Below are 23620 nucleotides of genomic sequence, written 5' to 3'. Positions count from 1 at the left end.
TTAAGCATTAATTATAGAAGACCAGTGATTCACAGTTAGAGACAATAACCAACATCAAATTGAATCAGCTTACAGAATTCTGACTGAAAATGAAAGTGGAGTAAACTTCCTGCTCAATGGGTGCCCAGACTGTTGTGCTTAGGTCAGACAAAAGCAGAGCTTTCAATGGAAATTTTAAGCAAGTGAGATGAAGAATTTGAAGCATTTCTTCAAAGAATGGAAACAGGAGATAGAACATGGCTTTGCCACTAGGACGCTAAAGACAAAGCACAGTCAGAACAATGGCCAGTAAGAGGTGCGGGTTCAGCCAAAGCCAGTGTGGACTGGTCAATAGCAAGGGTTTCGCTGTTGACTTTCTGGAAGGCCGAAAAATGATACCATCTGCTTGGAGAGTGCTTTGAAGAAGTCAGCTGAAGCTTCAGCAGAAAAACACCCAGGGAAGCTTCACCACAGACTCCTCCACCACAGTGCTCCCTCTTTTCCCTCTCACCAAACATGGACAGTTTGGCAAGAGTCCAGATAGGAAATCTTTAGGTATCTACCCTTCGGTGCTGATTTGGCTGCTTCTGACTTCTTTTTCTTTCTTGATCTTAAAAAAACATCTCTAAGGGCACCCATTTTCCTTCAGTTAATAATGTAGAAAAGACTGCATTGATATGTTTAATTCTCAGGACGCTTAGTTTTTCAGGGGTGGACTACAAGGCTGGTGTCATCATTTACCAAATTGTCCTGAATTTGATGGGGCTTATGTTTAAAAATAAAGTTCAAGTTTTTTTATTTATCTTTTAATTTCATTTTCCACAGACTTTTTTTCTATTTATTATTATTATTTTTTTTTTTTTGACAGGCAGATTGGACAGTGAGAGAGACAGGGAGAAAGGTCTTCCTTTACCGTTGGTTTACCCTCCAATGGCTGCTGCAGCCAGCATGCTGCAGCCATCGCACTGTGCTGATCTGAAGCCAGGAGCCAGGTGCTTCTCCTAGTCTCTCATGGGGTGCAGGGCCCAAGCACTTGGGCCATCCTCCATTGCACTCCCGGGCCATAGCAGAGAGCTGGCCTGGAATAGGACCAACCGGGACAGAATCCGGCGCCCCAACTGGGACGAGAACCTGGTGTGCTGGCGCCGCAGGTGGAGGATTAGCCTATTGAGCCGCGGTGCCAGCCCGACAGACTTTTAAAAGTCTCCTGTTTATATCTTCTCTCTCTCTTTTGGCTGAATTGCATTACTAAAATACAGTGGTAAATAATAGCAGTGATACAATGAATAGTGGGTGTCATATGTGGGAATAATAGTATTTGGCATACATTTGGACATCATGCATTTTGAAAATATGTAATAGCTGTACTCAGATATAATTTGTATAACATATAATTTGCCCTTTTAACATGAAGAAGTCCATGTTTTTTAGTATAGTCTGACTTGTACAACCATCACCACATCCAATTTTAGAAACTGGTCATCACCTCAAAAAGAAAACCTTGGGGGCCAGCATTGTGGTATATTGGGTAAAGTTGCTGCCTGCAATGCTGGCATCCCATGTGGGTGCCAGTTTGAGTCTTGGCTCCTCCACTTCCAATCCAGCTCCCTGCTAATGTGCTTGGGAAAGCAATAGAATATGGCCCAAGTGCTTGGGCCCCTGCACCCACGTGCGAGATGCAGAAGTTGTTCCTGGCTCCTGGCTCCTGGCTTCTGTTTAGCCCAAGTCTGGCCATTGCGGCCATTTAGGGAGTGAACCAGCAGATGATGATTCCCTCTCCCCCTCCTGCTCCCCTTCCCCCACCCTCTCATCTTCCTCTCCCTCTCTCTAACTCTGCCTTTCAAATAAATAAATCTTTAAAAAAAGAAAAGAAAAGAAAACCATGCCAATTAGCAGTCTCTTCCATTCTGAACCCTGTTCTGGGTATTTCAAATGAATGGATTCATATCATAAAATTTGTGACTGACTTCTTTCACTAAATGCAATGTTTTCAAAGTTCACCTATGCTGTAGCATGTGTTAGAACTTCATTTCTTTTTATTGCCAAATAATACTCTATTATATGGGTATGCAACACTTTATTTATCAGTTGATGGCTATTAGGGTTGTGTTTATTTTTTATGCCATTATGCATGATGCTGTGAACATTCATATATAAGATTTTATATGGACATATGTTTGCATTTCTCTTGTGTGTTTATCCAGAAGTCAAAATTAAGGTTAAGGTGCACTTGGTAACTTTGTTTACAGTTTCCACAGATTTTTTTCACCATTCATTCTCCACCTCTTTCACTGTTTCCTCCTTTTCTTCTCTGTCTCCAAATGTAGATGTTCCCCATATCCTCGGGCTTCAGCTCTTACTCTCTTAATTCTCTTTATCGGCAATCCATTAGACTTCCTCTTCCTGAGCCACTTCTCTCATTTCTGAGAAGCTGCTGTCAGCCTGGTCGTTCTCGACCCAGAGCTCTCCATCATTACTGTCTACTCCATGCTTCTTCCTTGGTGATGCTGCCGGCAGGAAAACAGCACCATCTTCCTGAAGCCTGAACACATGACTTTAGGATTCTACCCCAAAAGTTGTTCATTTATCTCTCCCCTTGCCTCCTGTGCCTTCCATGCTAGGCTTTTTACGCTGTGAACATCTGACAGAAGAGTCGCAATTCTAGAGACGTTAGAGCCCCTCTCAAGGTTGTTTACTGGGGACGCTGTTACTACTCCAGAGACTCAGAATTTACAGTTAGAATTGTTATTGTTAGCTTAGAATTAACACATGTGCCACTTAGAAATCTTCATTTCCACTCCACTGTTTGGTTACACTTAATATAAGGTAAAAGGTAATAGTTCACTAGCAGTGAATATTTAAAAGGGAGCCAGGTGAAAAATCGTTCAAAAATTTTCTGTATATGCTAAATATGAGTATCCAAACTTACCAAATTATACAACTTCTAAACAGTTTCTAAGTTTAGATTTTCAAAATGTGTGTTTTCTGTCAGGGTCGATTTCAGGATTTACTCACTATTGACATTTTTTATTGAATTTTTAATACTGCCTTCCTACACAGTAAATATTCTGATTCTTTTTTGGAGCAGGTAGGGGCGGGTGAGAAAGAGATATCTTCATTCACTGGTTCACACTGCAAATGCCCTCAGCAGAAAGGGCGAGACCAATTCAAAGGCAGGATCCTGGAATTCCATCTGGGTCTCCCACATGGGTGACAGACACCCAAGTACTTAGGCTATCACCTGTTTCCTCCCAGGGTGTGCGTTAGCAGGGGCTGGAATTGGAAGCAGAGCCAGAACTTGAATCCAGGGATTCCAGTGTGGGATGCAGGCATCCTAAATGTTTTCTTAACTGCTGTGCCATACACCCCTCCACGATGCCTGCCTGAATTGTTAGTTTAGTTTACTACTGTGGTTTTTAACTCTGAAAATACTTTGCAGTGTTTAAATTGTTTGAAAATCATTCTTTGTTAATTTAAAGGCAAGGATAAAGAATATTTGCATTAGAGAAATTCAAGCACATTGCTGACACTTTTTTCAACGCATAATTATACACTATGACTGGTTATCAGAGGAAAATGTTTCACCTATAACCTGAGATCTTGTACTAATTAACCTGTCGTGATTTTTGATAAAAAAAAAAAAAAGGTGTATCTGAAAGCCTTAAAATTGTCAGTCTCATTTCTGCAAGAGATAAACAGATTGTCTGACACCAACTTACTGTTCTTTAAGCTTGCTTGGCAGGCTGCCACTATCATTATATGTTAGACATAATAATAAAGGATATGGGGGCCGGAGCTGTGGCAAGCAGGTAAAGCCGCCGCCTGAAGTGCCGGCATCCCATATGGGCGCCAGCTCAAGTCCTGGCTGCTCTACTTCCTATCCAGTTCTCTGCTATGGCCTTGGAAAGCAGTAGAAAATGTCCCAGGTGCTTGGGCCCCTGCACTTGTGTGGGAGACCCAGAAGTTCTTGGCTCCTGGCTTTGGATTGGCACAACTCTGGCCATTGTGGCCCTAAAGGAGTGTTTGGAGTTAATCCTGAAATCTCTTGAACATGGATTGTGATGGTCAAGAAAGGGATGCGATTGGAGTCATATGAGCATTAAGAGGCAACAAGTGAGACTCGACAGCCCCTCCCAGTGCCATCTTGTGATGACATTAAAAGTCTCCCATGTGTGCTTACTGACCAACTGACTTCAGTCTCCAGATATATTGTGATTCCATCAGTTATTCATTATTAATGGGATATAGTCATAATAAGCATATTTGATTATAAATTTATTTTTTAAAGATTTATTTATTTATTTGAAAGAGTTACACAGAGAGAGGAGAGGCAGAAAGAGAGAGAGGTCTTTCATCCAATGGTTCACTCCCCATTGGCCGCAAAAACCAGAGCTGCACTGATCCGAAGCTAGGAGCCAGGAGCTTCTTCCAGGTCTTCCACGTGGGTGCAGGGGGCCAAGGACTTGGGCCATCTTCTGCTGCTTTCCCAGGCCATAGCAGGGAGCTGGATCAGAAGCGGAGCAGCCAGGTCTGGAACTGGCGTCCATGTGGGATGCCGGCTCTTCAGGCCAAGGCATTAACCCACTGCGTCACAGCGCCGGCCGCTGATTATAAATTTAAATCATTTATAATAATGCAGGCTTATTTTAGTAAAACAAAGTTCTGCATGCTTTTTAAAGTAGAGCCTACACTATTATGCTGCATGTAAAGAATGAACAGATAATTGTATAAATATAGGGACTGGTTGTTTCATTAATTTTTCTAAATCTAAACCCTGTTTGTGCTCAGGAATCCTAAGGAGTTCGAATCATATAATTAATCCTGAAATTTTGCAGTCTCTGTTTGTGTGGGGAAGAAAAAGCAACTTTGAAACTTAGTTAAATTGTCAGACTTTTGGGGAGATGAAATGGAGAGGAGGGACAGGATTAAGTACTTATATTTTAAGAAGCTAATGTAAGCAATTATGTGAGTCCTGCATTTCACATTAAGTCATACTTGTTTTCTGATTCTGTTTTTCAGTTTCCATAGCAAGGCGTGTACAAGATCCATTAGCTGAGCTAGTGAAAATTGAGCCGAAGCACATTGGAGTTGGAATGTATCAGGTAAAGCAATGTGGATCATTTAATTTATGAAATCCATCAATAATACAAAGAGGAGTACTCAAACCTGGTGTAGTAATTAAGTGTCACTGAAAATAGATTCCCATGTTCAAAGGTTACACAGTTTGTGGTAAGGTAGTTAGTTCTAAGTTATTAGGGAAGGAGAGACTTTTTTTTTTAATTCCTCTCTGGAGTAGGAATTTTGACCAGGGCTTAGAACTGAGTGTAATCAGATTTAAAAACTATTAAAACATTAGGTCAAACTAGTAACTTAATTTGAAACATCTCTTCTTTTAATGTTATTATAAAACTGGAGAGGATATGGAACAAAGGGGACATGCTATCTGTTATTATAAACAAGTATGAACAGTTAATCTTTGCTGATCTTTCAGGAAGAACCTTTGGTACCTACTCTCTCTTATATTTTCCTGTATTTTCCATCCCTATTTGATTATTGTAGTTAAATTTTGGTCATTACCCAGTATAGCTTAAACCCATCCAATAGTTGTCTTGTGTTATAGTAGCAATAGTAATAGTAGTGGTACTTTTTATTTTTGTTGTTACTGTATTTTAAATTCTTGGTTATATGTGCTCATTGGGTAGTTGAGGATAGCCCTAAATCAAGGTAAAATGAATCCATGGAGATAGTAGAAAGGAATGTGGGGCTTAAGTTGTCTCCAGAATGTTTGGATCAAATTTTTTTCTGCTTTGATGAATGTCCTTCTTAAATCTGCAATAGAGTATTGTTCTCTTTTTAATTTTCATGGGATTTGGGTAAAGGGTACTCTGCTACTCTTTTTCTAAAGAAATATACTAGATCATGGAATGTAACTCCTAGAAATAGAAGAGATCTTAGAAATCATGACAATCCTATTCTCTTATTTAACAGAAAAAGAGGCTGTGTTCTACAGTAGTTATGATTCTTACTCAGGATCACACAGTGGCAAAAGTTGGACTAAGCTGTCAAATATGGAGACTCAGCTGGAAATAGTCCCATTTTAATTGGCCAAGAGGCATTCAGACCTTTAGCTGGACTTGTTCATTTGGGGAAGATGGTTGCTAACAGGATTGACCTAGCTACAAGTAGATAGAAAAGCCTGAGATTTGAAGAGTATAACTGTAGAGGTTTTATGATACAGGCATTGTAGTAAGGAGGGGTTATATTATTAGTGAAGTCACAGAGCATCTCAGCAAGGCAGTGGGATAAAGAAAAGATTTCATAGTAATAGAACCCAGGCAGACTCATAAGCTGTTGGTACCAACGAGGACGCTAAGTAAATAGCAGAGACTCAGCCTCTAGATTCAGATTCACAGGTAACTTTTAACGTAAAAAAGTTGGGATTCATTCTAATAGCAGTGAAAAGTAATGGAAGAGAAAGCAAGGGAGACGGGAAGTAGTTGGGCCAATTAGGAGGATATTACACTAGCCTGGGTGAGAGGTGGTGGTTCCTTGGGCAAAGTTAATGCCAGTAAAGATGGAAAGAAATGAAGTCTATTTTGTAGGGATTACTTGGTGCTAAGTGAGGGAATGAGAATTGTGAAGAATTTGCCACAAGGGTTCTGATGTATGGATAATGCCTAAGTAGGGCAGATTTGATGTAGTAAGATCATTAATTCAGTTTGGGATATGTTAAGTTTGAGATATTTATGAATAATGCAAACGAAGAGCCAAATAGGAGTTTGCTATTCAAGTCTGAGATGAAGAGAAATAACCATATTAATGTTGGAGGACATACTGCTAAGCAGATAATGAAACTGAGAAAGTGATTAAGATAGTAGACTGAGCCCATGATAATCTTTAAGTACACTACCCAAACGACAGCATAGCCACAAACCCAAATTCTGTGAGATTACAGAAAAGGTATACATGTATGTTTATGCCTAAATAGACGCATATGTATTATTACTACATTGGAAATATCCTTGGAGAACGAGAATGGGTCCCATTAGTGGATGGAAATCTCAGGAATTCCTGAAGGATAATAAATATGAGGAGTTACACCCACAGAAAAGTAAAAATCTGGTAGAGCTAAAACTTACAACATGTACAGATCAATAGTGTTTAAGTGGATGCAGTTTTAGGTAAGTCAAACCAGAGTTACATTCTAGTAACGGGAAGGGGCCCTGTAGTATCGCATAAGAAGATGCATGGAAACTAGCTAGGTCCACTGTAACCCCTTCCTTAATAGATTCTGAATTCAGGCCGCAGCACTGATTCTAACATTGCCCAACAAAACTTGGAAATACATCAAGAGGCTTTTAATTGTCAGGACTCATGGAGCCTTCTCCTGAGAAGATAAACACCCAACATAAATACACATGACATGTAGCAGGATGTCCCATATTTCCCACATTTTCTTTTTTTATTTTATTTTTTTCAACCTTTATTTAATAAATATAAATTTCCAAAGTACAACTTTTGAATTATAGCGGCTTTTCCCCCCATAACCTCCCTCCCACCTACAACCATCCCATCTCCCACTCCCTCTCCCATCCCATTCTTCATCATGATTCATTTTCAATTATCTTTATATATATAGAAGATCAACTTAGTTTATACTAAGTAAAGATTTCAACAGACTGCACCCACAAAGACACATAAAGTATAGAGTACTGTTTGGGTAGTAGTTTTACCGTTAATTCACATAGTACAACACATTAAAGACAGAGGTCCTACATGGGGAGCAGGTGCACAGTGACTCCTGTTGTTGATTTAACAATTGACACTCTTGTTTATGGGGTCAGTAATCTCCCAAGGCTCTTGTCATGAGCTGCCAAGGCTATGGAAACCTCTTGAGTTCACCAACTCCAATCTTATTTAGACAAGGCCGTATTCAAAGTGGAAGTTCTCTCCTCCCTTCAGAGAAAGGTGCTGCCTTTGATGGCCTGTTCTTTCCACTTGGATCTCACTCACAGAGATCTTTCATTTAGGTGGTTTGGTTTGGTTTTGTTGTTTGTTTTTTTTTTTTTTTTTTTTTTTTTTTGCCACAGTGTCTTGCTTTTCCATGCCTGCGAAACTCTCATGGGCTTTTTAGCCAGATCCGAATGCCTTAAGGGCTGATTCTGAGGCCAGAGTGCTGTTCAGGGCATTTGCCATTCTATGAGTCTGCTGTGCATCCCGCTTCCCACGTGGGATCATTCTCCCCTTTTTAATTCTATCAATTATTATTTGCAGACACTAGTCTTATTTATATAATCGCTTTGACACTTAAACCTATCTTTTCTATAAATTATGCACTTAAACTGATCACTTTAACAAGTAAGATGGCATTGGTACATGCCACCTTGATGGGATTTAATTGGAATCCCCTGGCACATTTCTAGCTCAACCATTAGGGCTAAGTCTGAGTGAGCATGTGCCAAACTGTACATCTCTTCCCTCTCTTATTCCCAATCTTATATTTAACAGGGATCACTTTTCAGTTAAATTTAAATGACTAAGAATAATTGTGTGTTAATTTAAGAGTTTGACCATTGGTATTAAGTACAACAAAAAAATACCAAAAGGAATAAAATAGTAAGTTGTTCCTCAACACTCAGGACAAGGGCTGGTCAAGACATTGTTTCTCATAGTGTCCATTTCACTTCTACAGGTTTCCTTTTAGGTGCTCAGTTAGTTGTCACCAATCAGGGAAAACATAGAATATTTGTTCCTTTGGGACTGGCTTATTGCACTCAGCATGATGTTTTCCAGATTCCTCCGTTTTGTTGCAAAAGACCAGATTTCATTTTTTTTTTTACTGCTCTATAGTAGTCTGTAGAGTACATATCCCATAATTTCTTTATCCAGTCTTCTGTTGATGGGCATTTAGGTTGATTCCATGTCTTAGCTATTGTGAATTGAGCTGCAATAAACATTGAGGTGCAGATGGCTCTTTCATTTGCCAATTTAATTTCCTATGGGTAAATTCCAAAGAGTGGGATGGCCAGGTTGTATGGTAGGGATATATTCAGGTTTCTGAGCAATCTCCAAACTGACTTCCATAGTGGCTTAACCAGTTTGCATTCCCACCAACAGTGGATTAGTGTCCCTTTTTCCCCACATCCTTGCCAGCATCTGTTGTTAGTTGATTTCTGTATGTGAGCCATTCTAACCCGGGTGAGGTGAAACCTCATTGTGGTTTTCATTTCATTTCCCTGATGGCTAGTGATCCTTAACATTTTTTCATGTGTCTCTTGGCCATTTAGATTTCCTCTTTTAAAAAATGTCTATTGAGGTCCTTGGCCCATCTCTTAAGTGGGTTGTTTGTTTTGTTGTTGTGACGTTTCTTGATCTCTTTGTAGATTCTGGTTATTAATCCTTTATCGGTTGCATAATTTGCAAATATTTTTTCCCATTCTGTCGGTTGCCTCTTCACTTTCCTGACTGTTTCTTTTGCAGTACAGAAACTTCTGAATTTGATGTAATCCCAATTGTTAATTTTGGCTTTGACTGCCTGTGCCTCTAGGGTCTTTTCCAAGAAGTCTTTGCCTGTGCCTATATCTTGCAATGTTTCTCTGATGTTCTCTAATAATTTTATGGTGTCAGGTTGTAGATTTAGATATTTAATCCATGTTGAGTGGATTTTTGTATAAGGTGTAAGGTAGGGGTCTTGCTTCATGCTTCTGCACATGGAAATCCAGTTTTCCCAGCACCATTTGTTGAATAGACTGTCCTTGCTTCAGGAATTGGTTTTAGATCCTTGATGAAATATAAGTTGGCTGTAGATGTTTGGATTGGTATTCTGTTCCATCGGTCTATCCATCTGTTTCTGTACCAGTACCATGCTGTTTTGAGAAGATAAACTCCTAACATACACATGACATGTAGCAGGATGTCCCATATTTCCCACATTTTCACTGAAGGCAAAAACAAAAACAGCAGGGATTCTCAAATGACCATATTACTAAGAATCATTTAACATTTGAAGAAAACGTATGCCAAAAAAAAAAAAAAAACACTGAGGCACCAAACTTAATGAACAAAAATAATACACATTGAAATAATGAATACACAACATATTCTGACATCAATAAAATTAATATTCACAGAGAGAGGAAAGATTATTGCATTTATAAAACAAACATAGGTGGGAGGAATTTAATCAGTTATATTAGAATTTTAAAATATTGTCAAGAGACGCTGAAGGAAAAGTCACATGATATGGAAGACTTCTCTGAAGTTTCAACAGCCATTAAATAGGAAATTAAAATTGAGAAAATGAAGGGAAGTTATAATCTCTCAGATAATAGAAGGAAAATACCCCAACTGAAGATAGAGAAGTCTTTTGAAAACTTTTTTAAAGATTTATTTTATCAAAAGATAGAGTTACAGAGAGAGAGGGAGAGAGAGACTGAGAGAGAGAGATCTTCCATCTGCTGGCCCACACCCCAGAAGGCTGCATCTTCTGAGTCTGGGCTAGGCAGAAGCCAGGAGCCAGGCGCTGCATCCTGTTCTCCTATGTGGGTAGCAGGGGCCCAAGGACTTGCTTTCCCAGGAGCATCAGCAGGGATCAAAAGTGGAGCAGCCCGGACTTGAACCAGTGCCCATATGTGATGTCAGTGCCACAGGCAATGGTTTAACTTGCTTTGCCATGTTACAGCTCAGTGCCACAGCACCAACCCATTGAAAACTCTTAATGAGTGCTGAATAAAAGAATAATAGAAAGGCCTACACTGAAAAATCTTCCTATGAAATTTCAGAATACCAGTAATAAGGAGAAATTGACTAAAGGTGAATGGAGAGCAAAAATAGTTTTATCTACAAAGGAAAGAGATTGACATCAGTGATATTGATAAAACTACACATAAATGATAGAAATGCAATAGTTTTGAAGTTGTAGGAAAAACATTTTTGAACTCATAACTTTGAAACCATAATTCTGTAATCAGGCAAGCCATCAGTTTGAAAGGAAAATAAAAACTTTTTTGAACCTGCAGTGATTCACCTTCTATGATTGTTATAGACTTTCTTTGAAAGAATTTATGGAAGTACTCCAGCCTGAAAAGGAATGGGTGTGTCCAAAGAAGGGAAAGACGCAGAAAACAGTGATAACCATTATTACACATGTAATGCGGGGCTGACACTGTGGCTTAGTGGGTAAAGCTTCTGCCTGCAATGGCAGCATCCCATATGGATGCCGGTTTGAGTCCCAACTGCTCCACTTCTGATCCAGCTCTCTGCTAAGGCCTAGGAAGGCAGTGGAAGATGGCCCAAGTCCTTTGGCCCCTGCACCCACATGGGAGACCTGGAAGAAGCTCCTGGTTCCTGGCTTTGGATTAGCCCAGCTCCAGCTGTTGCGGTCATTTGGGGAGTGAACCAGCGAATGAAAGACACACTCTCTCTGCCTCTCTGTAACTCTGCCTTTCAAATAAATTAATTAATCTTCAAAAAATATATATAATGAGCATATGCATATACACAGTGAGATGTTATCCTTGAGTCTCATAGTTTTTTAAAATCTAAACATTAGTCTTTAAATATCGTTTTAAAAATATTTATTTTATGTATTTGGAAAGCCACACAGAAAGATCTCCCATCTACTGGTTCGTTCCCAAATAGCCCATGAAAGCCAGTTCTGGGCTGAAGCCAGGAGCTAGGAACTCAATCTCAGTCTCCTGCATGGGTGACAGGGACCAGCTGCTTGCACCATTACCTGCTGCCTCCTAGGGTATGCATTACCAGGAAGCTGAGGATGGGTCTTAACCCAGGTAGTTCTGCATGGGATGGAAGAGTCTCAAGCAGCATATTAGCTGCTGGGCCAAATGCCTTTCTTGGTCATGTTAATCTTTGTTATGTTGATCTTTGAATACAGGGTGAATATCCCTTATCTGAAATCTTGGGATCAGAAGTGCCTTAGAGTTTTCCAGATTTTGCTCATACATAATGAGGTATCTTGGGGCTGAGACCCAAATCTAAGCATAAAGTTCATTTTTATATATACCTTATATATGTAGCCTAAATGTAATTTTGTATAATGTTTAAATAATACTGTGCATGAAACAAAGTATTGTAATGTGGAATTTTCCTCTTGTACCATTATGTCTCTGCTCAAAAAGCTTCCAATTCTGAAGCATTTCAGATTTCCAGTTTTCAAATTAGCAGTGCTCCACCTGTATTTGGATAGATCAGATCAACATGGCAGGGTATAAGAAAAAGAAGTGGTAAGGAATCAGATAGTGATTAATTCTAGAATTTGATTTTTAAAAATATCATCTGAAATATATGAAGAGGGGCCAGCGCTGTGGTGCAGCGGGTTAAAGCCCTGGCCTGCAGTGCCAGCATCCCATATGGGCACCAGTTTGTGTCCTGGCTGCTCCACTTCCGATCCAACTCTCTGGTATGTCCTGGGAAAGCAGTGAAAAATGGCCCAAGTGCTTGGGCCCCTGCAACCTCATGGGAGACCTGGAAGAAACTCCTGGCTCCCAGCTTCAGGTTGATGCAGGTCTGGCTGTTGCAGCCATCTGGGGAGTGAACCAGCGGATAGAAGAACTGTCTGCCTCTCCTTCTCTGTGTAACTGATTTTCAAATAAATAAACTCCTGGCTCCCGGCTTCAGATCGACACAGCTCTGGCCATTTTAGCCATCTGGGGAGTGAACCAGTGGATGGAAGACCTTTCTCCCTCTCTCTCTGCCTCTCCTTCTCTGTGTAACTCTGACTTTCAAATAAATAAATAAATCTTAAAAAAAAAAGAAAGAAATATATGAAGAACCACCACAATATTTAATATAAAATGTTATTATCATTCCAACCAAAGGCAAAGAAAAGACAAAAAGAAAGTTTAATAAATAAAAGTGATATAAGTAGACAGGACGAGTTAATAGGGAAAAGTGAATGTATTAAATTCCTATATTAATGGAACCTTGGACTTCTATAAGTAAAATATAGCTCTAAATTATCTATATATAATTGATACTTCTAAAGAAAATGAGCAACATTGGTATTAAAAGTTTGGTACGGCCGGCGCTGTGGCTCAACAGGCTAATCCTCCGCCTAGCGGCACCAGCATATCAGGTTCTAGTCCCGGTTGGGGTGCCGGGTTCTGTCCCGGTTGCTCCTCTTCCAGGCCAGCTCTCTGCTATAGCCAGGGAGTGCAGTAGAGGATGGCCCAAGTGCTTGGGCCCTGCACCCCATGGGAGACCAGGAGAAGCACCTGGCTCCTGCCTTTGGATCAGCGTGGTGCGCCAGCCGCAGCACGCCGGCTGTGGCGGCCATTGGAGGGTGAACCAACGGCAAAGGAAGACCTTTCTCTCTGTCTCTCTCTCACTGTCTACTCTGCCTGTCCAAAAAAAATTGGTACAAATATTCCCCATGAGTGAAAAAAAAAATCATCTGCAGCAATGTTGGTATCAGGCGAAATATAATTTAGAGCACAATTCATTAAATAGGTCAAAGCAGGATTATTTCATATTAATAAAAATAGTAGCCCAAGAAAATATATTTGGTCAGGCACCGTATGTTATTTAATAGCATAGCTTCAAGAAATATGGTGTAGAACAAGTTTTTCTAAAAATTAGAGAATAAGACAAATCACTTTTTTGTAAGCGTTAATAGACCATGATGTATTTATACAGAAGAGCTTGAGATATAATCACATGTGCTGAAATTCATTTAAATGTACAAGTCAATGATTTTTAGTATATTCATAGTTTTAAAAATTTTCATCACTTTATTAGCAGTCACTTCCTACCTCCCTTCCTTCCCCATCCTTAGGAAACCACTAAACTACTTGCCTTTGGACATTTCAAATACCTGGAATTATATAATATGTGGGCTTGTGTGATTGGCTTCTTTCCCTTCTTTCAAGGTTGGTCAGCATTGCAGCATGGATAAGTACTTCATTTTTTTTTTTAAGATTTATTTTATTTTATTTGAAAGGCAGAGTTACAGAAAACAGAGGCAGAGAGAGAGAGAAAGAGAGAGAGAGAGAAAGAAAGAGGGGTCTTCTAGCTGCTGGTTCACTCCCCAGATGGCCACAATGGCTGGAGCTGCACCGATAAGAAACTGGGAGCCAGGAGCCTCCTCTGCAGCTCCCATGCGAGTGCAGGGTCCCAAGCACTTGGGCCATCTTCCTCTGCTTTCCCAGGCCATAGCAGAGAGCTGGATCGGAAGCAGAGCAGCCGGGTCTCGAACCAGCGCCCATATGGGATGCTGGCACTAAAGGCACTGGCCTTACCCGCTATGCCACCGTGCCAGCCCCAGTACTTCATTTTTAAAATGATCAGATAGTATTCCATTTTAAATATATAGATAGACATGTATGCATTTATATTTATATACATTTATACATTTATATGCATTTATATTTAATACATATATACATCACATTTTATTTATTCATTCACCAGTTTAAAACATATAAATTATTTCTAGTTTTCAGCTATTGTAGATAATACTGCTTTGAACATTTGTATACAAGTTTTTATGATGTCCATTTTCATTTCCCTTGGATTTGTACCTTGCAGTGAATTTGTTGGCTCATTTGTTAACACAAAAATATAAGGCCAGATTATGAACTGAGAAAATTATTGGCCACAATTATTTATGAATATATAACATTTTATTGTTCACTTTTTTCTTCTTGATTTTTACACATTTATATGTTGGTTTATATAAAACATTTACATAGAACATATAAAGAACATATATGTACAGTTTACCATAAAAGAAATATAAATTTCTCATTATTAAAGAAACTCAAAACAAGTTATTATTCCTGGGGCTGCCACTGTGGCATAGCAGGTAAGGCACCGGTTTGAGTCCTGGCTGCTCCACTTCCAATCCAGCTCTCTGCTATGGCCTGAGAAGGCAGTGGAAGATGGCCCAAGTCCTTGGACCCCTGCACCCATGTGGGAGACGTGGAAGAAGCTCCTGGCTCCTGGCTTCAGATTGGCCCAGCTCCGGCCGTTATGGCCAGTTAGAGAGTGTACCATTGGAGGGAAGATTTCTCTCTCCCTCTCCCTCTCCCTCTCCCTCTCCCTCTCCCTCTCCCTCTCCCTCTCCCTCTCCCTCTCCCTCTCCCTCTCCCTCTCCCTCTCCCTCTCCCTCTCCCTCTCCCTCTCCCTCTCTAACTCTGCCTTTCAAATAAATAAATATATATATTTTTAAATGTTTTTATTGCTTTCTAATAGTTGAGTAAAGTTGTGATAAAATGATAAAATCTGTGCAGATGAGGAAACAGTGAAATAAGCATTCCCATGTATTGCAGGTAAAAGTATAAATTGCTCTTTCTGGCAAGTAGTCAATACCTATCAAGATGCATTTTTTAAAAAGGCATCCCTTTTACCTGGTTGTTTTCCCTTTAGCTAGTTCTAAGACAATAATAAGAACTGCTGCCCAAGTTTACTGCAATAGCAAACTTTTAAAAGCAACTACAATAGGGGATACTTGAAAGAATTATGATCTGCCCATCCATTGAAATATTAACCTTTAAAAAATCGGGCTTTCAAGGAGGATTTAATAACATGAGAAATCATTTACTATTATTTTTAAATTGCAACAAATTTTCTGATGCAGAGTAAAACTAATTTTACTATATGAGTATAGAGGGGCCAGTGTTATAGCAAAACAGTTTAAGCTGCCTCCTGCATGCAATGTTGGTGAGAGTCCCGGCTGCTCCACTTCCAACCCATCCCCCTACTTATGGCCTGAGGAAAGCAGTGGAAGATGTCCCAAGGCCTTGGGCCCCTGTACCCTGGTGGAAGACCTAAATGAAGCTCCTGAAGACCTAAATGAAGCTGTAGCCCTTGTGGCCATTTGGGGAATGAACCAGCGGATGGAAAGTTCTCTGTCTCTCTCTATAACTGCCTTTCAAATAAGCAAATTAAAAACAAACAAACAAAAAAACAAAAACAAGTATAGATAGCACATTTACATTGGAGGAAAGAAAACCTGGCCAGTGACTCATGTGTTATCTTTGCTTGGTGTGATTAGGGAATTTCATTTTCTTGTTTTGTACTCCTCCCCTCTTAAACTTTCTATAGTGACTATACATTAGGAAAAATTACTGTAAAATGTGTGCCATTTTCATCCCTTAGCCACCTGACTACTTAATTTTAAGCCTTGGTACCATGGAGTTCTAATACCACCAGTACCACAACAGTAGGACTGAATTTCTTTTTAGGTGGGTCTTCTAGGTGTTCTTGGTGTGAATTTGATGCTTTCCTTGTGACTGAAGATATGAGTAATGGACAAACATTGTTGTTTTAAAAAATAAAAGTTATTCAAAGAAGAAATGTTAAATAGATGAAATAATAGAAGCTATAATAGTATTATTTCAATAGAAACTAAAATACTTTTGGTATAATAACAGCTAAAATGCTAAAGGCAGCACTCCAGTCCTTGTCTTAGAAAATGGGGAGAGTTGATTTTAAAAACACATGCCTGTCATTATTTCTGGAGAGAGAAGCCGCCAGTGTGGTCAAATGACAACATATCCCTAACTGACCCCTAAAGACTTTGCTGGAAAGTGGCTTGGTGTTGCTCCCAAGAAAACACTCCAGGGTGAGAGCAGGATGAGGCAGGGTTGGCTGGGTTGAGTTCTGTGGGACATGGGGAACAGTGGTTTCGCTTGGCCTTGTCATACCCTGAAAGCACAACTTAAATCATTTGGATTTACTTATATTTGTTTCTTTTTTGGACTGTGTTTTAGACACTTTTATGCTCATTAACACCTCCATTTGGTAATGAGCATAAGCAATAACATGGGAAAGACTCAGAACAACATCTTTGCTCCTTTTGTGCTCTCTGTTAGAGCATTTGATGAGGCAGAGAATAAAATGGTTATACAAAATAAGTTTTTGGAATCCTTAGTGGCTTCTATATCCAGGCCATATTTATTCCTCATTATTGTGGACCACGAGGAGTCTCTGTGAAAGGAAAATCGTCTTCCCAGCTGAAATGTTTCATGGCAAAACCCCAGAGATGAGAATTTGCATTTTATTTCAGCACCCTCTCTGTGGGATCAATTCTGGGTTAAAACAAACAAAAAAGACTCTTCAGCAGTAACACTAATCTTTGAAAAACTGTTTTATCATTAACATGTAGGGATTATTAAATGCTATTTTAGTTTATGCTTGTAAAAAGTAAGGTACCTCATCTGTTCTATGTTGTTTGCTAAAATCCATTAGCAAAAATTTAGACGATTAAAATCTTGTAATCTCTACGTTATTTGTCATTGCCATGTGGGACACAAAAAAGGTCTCTCCTGTGGACAGTCTCTTACCTGACTTTTGCTTACATTTTTGCCTCTTTGCTAAAGCAAAAGCAATATTTTGAAGTAGTCAAAACATAAAGGTAAAATAGGAAACTAGTCTAAAACTGAGGCATTATTCACATTATTCACTCGACTCTAAGGCCCAGGATAACAGGCCATACCCAAATCTCTGCTCTACAAGGTAATAAGATTGAAATTCAGACTTAGCCTTGTTTTTAAGATATTTTAGGCATCTGTGACAACGCAGAGATCTAACTAAATGGAAATAAGTAATTGACCTTGACTGAGAGTCTGAACCAAACTGATGTGTTAGAATTTGCTAATTATTCTTTTAACTTCAAGTTTTAAAAGTTTTCTGTTCTGCGTATTTTTTGCCTTCAGGATGAATTGTGCTTCCCACATTGAAATATTAGTGTTAGATTCCTCAGATTCTTAGAAATCACCAATAGTGTAATAAGTATAGTGAAAAGTATACCCTTCTGTAACGTCAGCACTCATCTTTAAAAGAAATATAGAATTTTAGTATGATTTGAAGAACCTTTTACCAATAATATTTAAAAAAAAATTTTTTTTTTTGACAGGCAGAGTTAGACAGTGAGAGAGAGAGACAGAGAGAAAGGTATTCCTTTTTCCGTTGGTTCACCCCCTAAGTGGCCGCATTGCGGCCAGTGCGCTGCGCCAATCCGAAGCCAGGAACCAGGTTCTTCCTCCTGGTCTCCCACGCGGGTGCAGGGCCCAAGCACTTGGGCCATCCTCCACTGCACTCCCGGGCCACAGCAGAGAGCTGGACTAGAAGAGGAGCGACCGGGACAGAATCCGGCACCCCAATCAGGACTAGAACTGGCACCGCAGGCGGAGGATTAGCCAAGTGAGCTGCGGCACCGGCTTAAATTGTTAATTGTAGTATATATAATTTCCTATATCTTTTTTTGCTTACTCTTTATATGTCATTGACCTTGGCAGTGGAACTAGATCCATGTCAGTTTTTACTCAGATTCCAGTTTGCATACATCAGCACAAAAGTCGTTATTACTCTAACTTTAGAGAATTTTCAGTGTTTAGAAGTATTAGTTATGATAATTGGAAAAATTTACATATGGCTTTTTTTTTTAATAAAGATTTATTTTATTTATTTGAAAGACAGGGTTACAGAGAGAGGTAGAGACACAGAGGTCTTCCACCCTCTGGTTCATTCCCCAGATGGCTGCAACGGCCAGAGCTGTGCCAATCCGAAGCCAGGAGCCAGGAGCTTCTTCCGGGTTTCCCACATGGGTGCAGGGGCCCAAGGACTTGGGCCATCTTCTACTGCTTTCCCAGGCCATAGCAGAGGGCTGGATCAGAAGAGGAGCAGCCAAGACTAGAACTGGCACCCATATGGGATGCTGCATTTCAGGTCAGGACTTTAACCCGCTGCGCCACAGCGCCAACCCCTACTTAATGGCTTTAAAATGTGACTGTAGGGGTGTGCCTTCAGCTGGTAGTTAAGATGCCAGAGTTCTACATTGGATGGCCTGGGTTCCATAGCCAACTCTGGCTCCTGACCCTAACTCCCTGCTAATCCCCATCTTGGATATGGCAGTGATGGCTCAAGTAGTTGGGTTCCCGCCACCCACAACAGGAGACCTGGATTGAGTTCTTAGCTCCCAGCAATTGCAGGCATTTCGGAAATGAAACAGCAGACATGAAGGAAAGGAAAGGATTACTTCTGTTACATTAGAATCAGTAAATAATATAGACAATTCACAGGCAGGGAGAAGGGATGTGCAGCACATAACCTGTAAATAATGCAAAACATAAACATCTCCTAAAAGTCAACAGAAAGGCAATTCAACAGTAACAACAACAAAATAGACAAGTGTTATGAACAGGAAATTCACACAGGAGAGGAAACACAAAAAACCAATTATATTAAGGGGAAAAAACTGTTATTCTCACTAATAATGGGGAACATACAAACTAAAGCCATAAAGGGAAACCCTTCAGGTTGTCAGACATTTGTCTGACAAATCAGATGTTAGCAAGCATGTAAAATATTGAACAGTTTGCCCATTATATATAAAAGTGTCATTTATTGCAGTGTGGAGAACAGTTGGGAGATTCTCTTCAACTCAACAACTCTGTTGCTAGACATCCGTGGCCTAGAAAAGCTCTCCTGTGTGGGCACAAGAAGACATGCACAAGAAATTGTTTCTGGCAGTGAAAATTTGGAAACAGTATCTCCATCATCTAGAAAATGGAAAACTAGGCCGGCGCCGTGGCTCAATAGGCTAACCCTCCGCCTAGCGGCACCGGCACACCAGATTCTAGTCCCAGTTGGGGCACCGGATTCTGTCCCGGTTGCCCCTCTTCCAGGCCAGCTCTCTGCTATGGCCTGGGAAGGCAGTGGAGGATGGCCCAAGTACTTGGGCCCTGCACCCCATGGGAGACCAGGATAGGCACCTGGCTCCTGCCATCGGATCAGCGCGGTGCGCCAGCTGCGGCGGCCATTGGAGGGTGAACCAACGGCAAAGGAAGATCTTTCTCTCTGTCTCTCTCTCTCTCACTGTCCACTCTGCCTGTCAAAAATAAAATAAATAAATAAAAAAAATTTTAAAAAAAGAAAATGGAAAACTAAAAAAATATACACAGGTAGTGAGATATCAAATGTCAGTGAAAATTACCCAATCTGAGCCACCTATATCAATATGGATAATCTTCCTAACATGTAATGGTAAGAAAGAAAGCAGGTTGCAAAATATGTACAGTGTTAAATAAATGTTATAAAATTTAAGATATGAAAAATAGTACTATAGATTTATGAATACCAATGGATATATTGAGAGTATAGAAATAAGCATAGGAATTTGAGGTAGTGATTACTTGCCGTGGGTCATGGATTGAGATGAGAATGGTAACTGGGAGTAGAACACGGGAGTTTCACTTTTAAGCTGGTTGGTGGGCACATGATATTTCTTATATTCTCTAACTTTTGGTGAAATATTTCACAATTCGAAAAAAGATTTAGGAAAGCTTCAACTATTGAAAATGCTTTAACTCAGGAACTTTGGCTTTCAGTTTTAATACCTTTATTATACATTTGTGTGTATGTGTATGTTTTACAATGAGGATTTATCAATACCTGTATAATCAGGAAAAAAAAAAAACAGGGAAAATGAAAAAATATATTTAATATTATGGGTTTGTCTTCATAATATTCCTACATATTTTCTTCTTTAAGATCTTACTTTTAGACCAAATCAAATACTCTTTAAGTATTCACTTTTTAAGTGAAGTTTTGATGCTTTAGTAATTTATTGTCTCACAAATACATGTTTTTCATCAGTTACTTTTCAAGCTAAATATCATTTGTTTGCCACTGTGGTTATTTTAGAGAATTATGGCCTAGGACAGACCTGTACACTGTTAACTTTGTAATTTTTATTTACGGGTCAGAGTTAAGTGGAGCAGATTTTTAAGGAGGGAATTGTAGTATAATGTAGTTGTAATATTGTAGTATAATGTGTTGTAATAATGGTACTATCATTTAAGTAGCATGCATCCTATACTGTTTTTTCTTTTCACTACTACTCCACTCCCTCACTCCTAAATTATCTAAATTAGAAACCTAAGATTAGACAGGGGAGCTTTTAAAAATACCTAGCTTAGGCTGCATCCCAAGAGATTTTAGTTTAATTGGTCTGGGGGTGAGCTCCACATGCCAACACATGTTTAAAATTTCCGCAGGCGATTCTGATGTACAGCCAGGGCACAAACCAGTGGTTCTCAGAATACAGTCTCCAGATCAGTAGTATCAATATCATCTTAGAATTTGTTAGAGATGTAAATTTTTCCCCCTAAGATTATGTCCTTAATTATTTGAAAGGTAGAATGACACAGAGAGAGCGAGAGACAGAGAGATCGTCCATCTTCTGGTTCATTCCCTAAATTCCTGCAACAGCCAGGACTGGGCCAGGCAGAAGCCTGGAACTCCATCCAGGTCTCCCAGGTAGGTGGCAGGGGCCCAAGCTCTCTGCCCTCATCAGTTACCTTTCTAGGTAGGAAGGAGCTGGAGCTGGATCAGAAATGGAGCAGCCAGGACTTGAACCATAGCTCAGTTGTGGGATGCTGGTGTTACAGGCGGTGGCTTAACCCATTGTACCACACCAGCCCCCCCCCCCAATGTAAATTCTTGCACCCTTTTCCAGACCTGTATGGTTAGAAATTCTGAGGATATTGCCCTGTAATCTGTGTTGTGTTGGCTTAGGTTTGAGAACCGCTGATCACTATTGCCTCTCAAGGTTGAATGTGCATATAAAACCCTGTGGAGGTCTTGTTAAAATGCAGATTCTGTTATAGTTTAGAATCTGTGCTTCTAAGCTCTCATGTGAGACCAGTGCTGCTATTCTGTTCTTTATTTTTTAAAGATTTATTTTGTGGGGGCCAGTGCTGTGGCATAGTGGGCTAAGCTTCCGCCTGCGGCACCAGCATCCCATATGCATGCCAGTTCTAGTCCTTGTCGCTCCTTTCCCATCCCAAGTGCTTGGGACCCTGCAGATGGAAAACCTTTCTGTCTCTCCCTCTCTCTGTAACTCAACCTCTCAGATAAATAAATAAAATAATTTAAAAAGATTTATTTATTTGAAAGGCAGAGTTAGAGAGGGAAAAAGAAACCTTCTATCTACTGGTTCACTCCCCAAATGGCTGCAACAGCCAGGACTGGGCCAGCCAGAAGCCAGGAGCCAAGGATTTCATCCAGGTCTTCCATGTGGGTGGCAGGTCTTCCTCTGCTTTCCCAGGCATGGTAGCAGGGAGCTGGATTGGAAGTGGAACAGCTGGAACTGGAACTGGTGCCCATATGGGATGCAGGCATTTCAGGAGGCAACTTAACCTGTTATGCCAGAACACCAGCCCCTGCTATTCTGTTCTGAGTCAAAAGAAACCCTACTTGATGCCTCCTGAGTACCGCCCACTCGCTCCCTATGGAATCAGATTGAATATTTAAGTGTAACAAGATTTCCACCTGTTTCAAATGCACATTACATTGTATATACTATGGGAGGAAAACCAGGACTTATCAGTATATAAGAGAGCTTGAAGAAGCAAAAATCAACATTATGAAACAGTACAAAAATAAAGATAAATACAGAAATGTGTTTTTCATGTTTAATTTTAAAATGTGAGTGATGACTATAACAATAATTTCACTGGAATGAAGAGGCAGAAATAGGATAGAAGCAAACCAAGACTGAATGAGAAGTGAGCATTGAAGAGGCAAGCGTGTACAGATTTTTCAAGAAGAGAGGTTTGTTTAAGGAGGTCAGGATTTGAATGGAGTTGTTTACTCATCGCTCGGAGGAGGTAGAAGTAAAGAGGGAGAAGGTGGAGGGAAGAAGCTTGGTGCCTGGGGATGGCATCCTCTGGAGGCCTGCGGAAGAGCTCAAGGGAAAGGAACTCCTGGGGTCCAGGGCGGCTGGGAAGAGGTGCAAGGTAACAGGACTGAGAGCGGCTGTCCTCTGCCTCTTAGTTCTTATTTTCTCTGGGAAGTAAAAACCTGTTGTATACTCCCTATGCCTCCCAAAAAGAACAACTAGTATATACATTTCTGAAATCACAGTGTTTGTTGTCTTTCCTCTAATATAATATAAACCCTTATAAGAGAGTGGGCTGTTTCATCCTGTTTGTCTACACTCCTAGGACCTGGCACACATTAGACATTCAGTTTTTGCTGAATGAATGATTGGTAGATTATCAGTACAATTGATCATTTATTGTATTTTTTAAAAAATATTTATTTATTTATTTGAGAGGCAGAGCTACAGAGAGAAAAGGGGAAAGACAGAGAGGCCTTCCATTTGCTAGTCCACTCCCAAAATGGTTGCAACAGCCAGAGCTGGGCCAATCTGAAGCTAGAAGTTTCTTCCAGGTTTCCCACATGGGTGCAGGGGCCCAAGCACTTGGACCATCTTCCACTGCTTTCTCAGGTCATTAGTAGGGTGCTTGATCGAAAGTAGAGCAGCTAAGACTCAAACTGGTGCCCATATGGAATGCCAGCACCACAGGCAGAGGCTTAAACGACTATGCCACAGTGCTACCCCCTTGTGTTTATCATGATCGTGCCATTAAATTTTGTAGTCTCTTGCTTAAAATTGTTTGTTGAGTAAACCTGAACTGTTGGCTACTAGGTGTTTTTTGTTGTTGTTCTTACGAAACTCCTTTGAAAGAAAATATCTTTAAAATTCTCTTGTTTTCCTTTTCAGTTTCCCCTCAGACTTTGATCCTTAATTTTTTAAAGCTCTTTATGTTAAAGGGAAGAATTTGTTTAGTTCTTTGGCCAGCTGGAGATCTCCCCCTGTGATTGGGAAAATGGC

The 23620-nt window shown here is 40.1% G+C and overlaps 1 protein-coding gene across 2 annotated transcripts in view; it reads left to right on the top strand.

The window, feature by feature from the left end:
- The window catches only part of SRBD1 (S1 RNA binding domain 1), a 264042-nt gene that overhangs the window by 160474 nt on the left and 79948 nt on the right, over positions 1–23620 (top strand). For both annotated transcript variants that reach the window (XM_062209376.1, XM_062209375.1), the window contains exon 16: positions 4999–5081. In XM_062209376.1, coding sequence (XP_062065360.1) covers positions 4999–5081 — 83 coding nt within the window. The remainder of the gene's footprint in view (positions 1–4998; positions 5082–23620) is intronic.

The sequence above is a fragment of the Lepus europaeus genome, chromosome 13 (genome assembly GCF_033115175.1).
Source record: "Lepus europaeus isolate LE1 chromosome 13, mLepTim1.pri, whole genome shotgun sequence".
Taxonomy (NCBI): Eukaryota; Metazoa; Chordata; class Mammalia; order Lagomorpha; family Leporidae; genus Lepus; species Lepus europaeus.
This window is presented reverse-complemented; position numbering and strand designations above follow the sequence as displayed.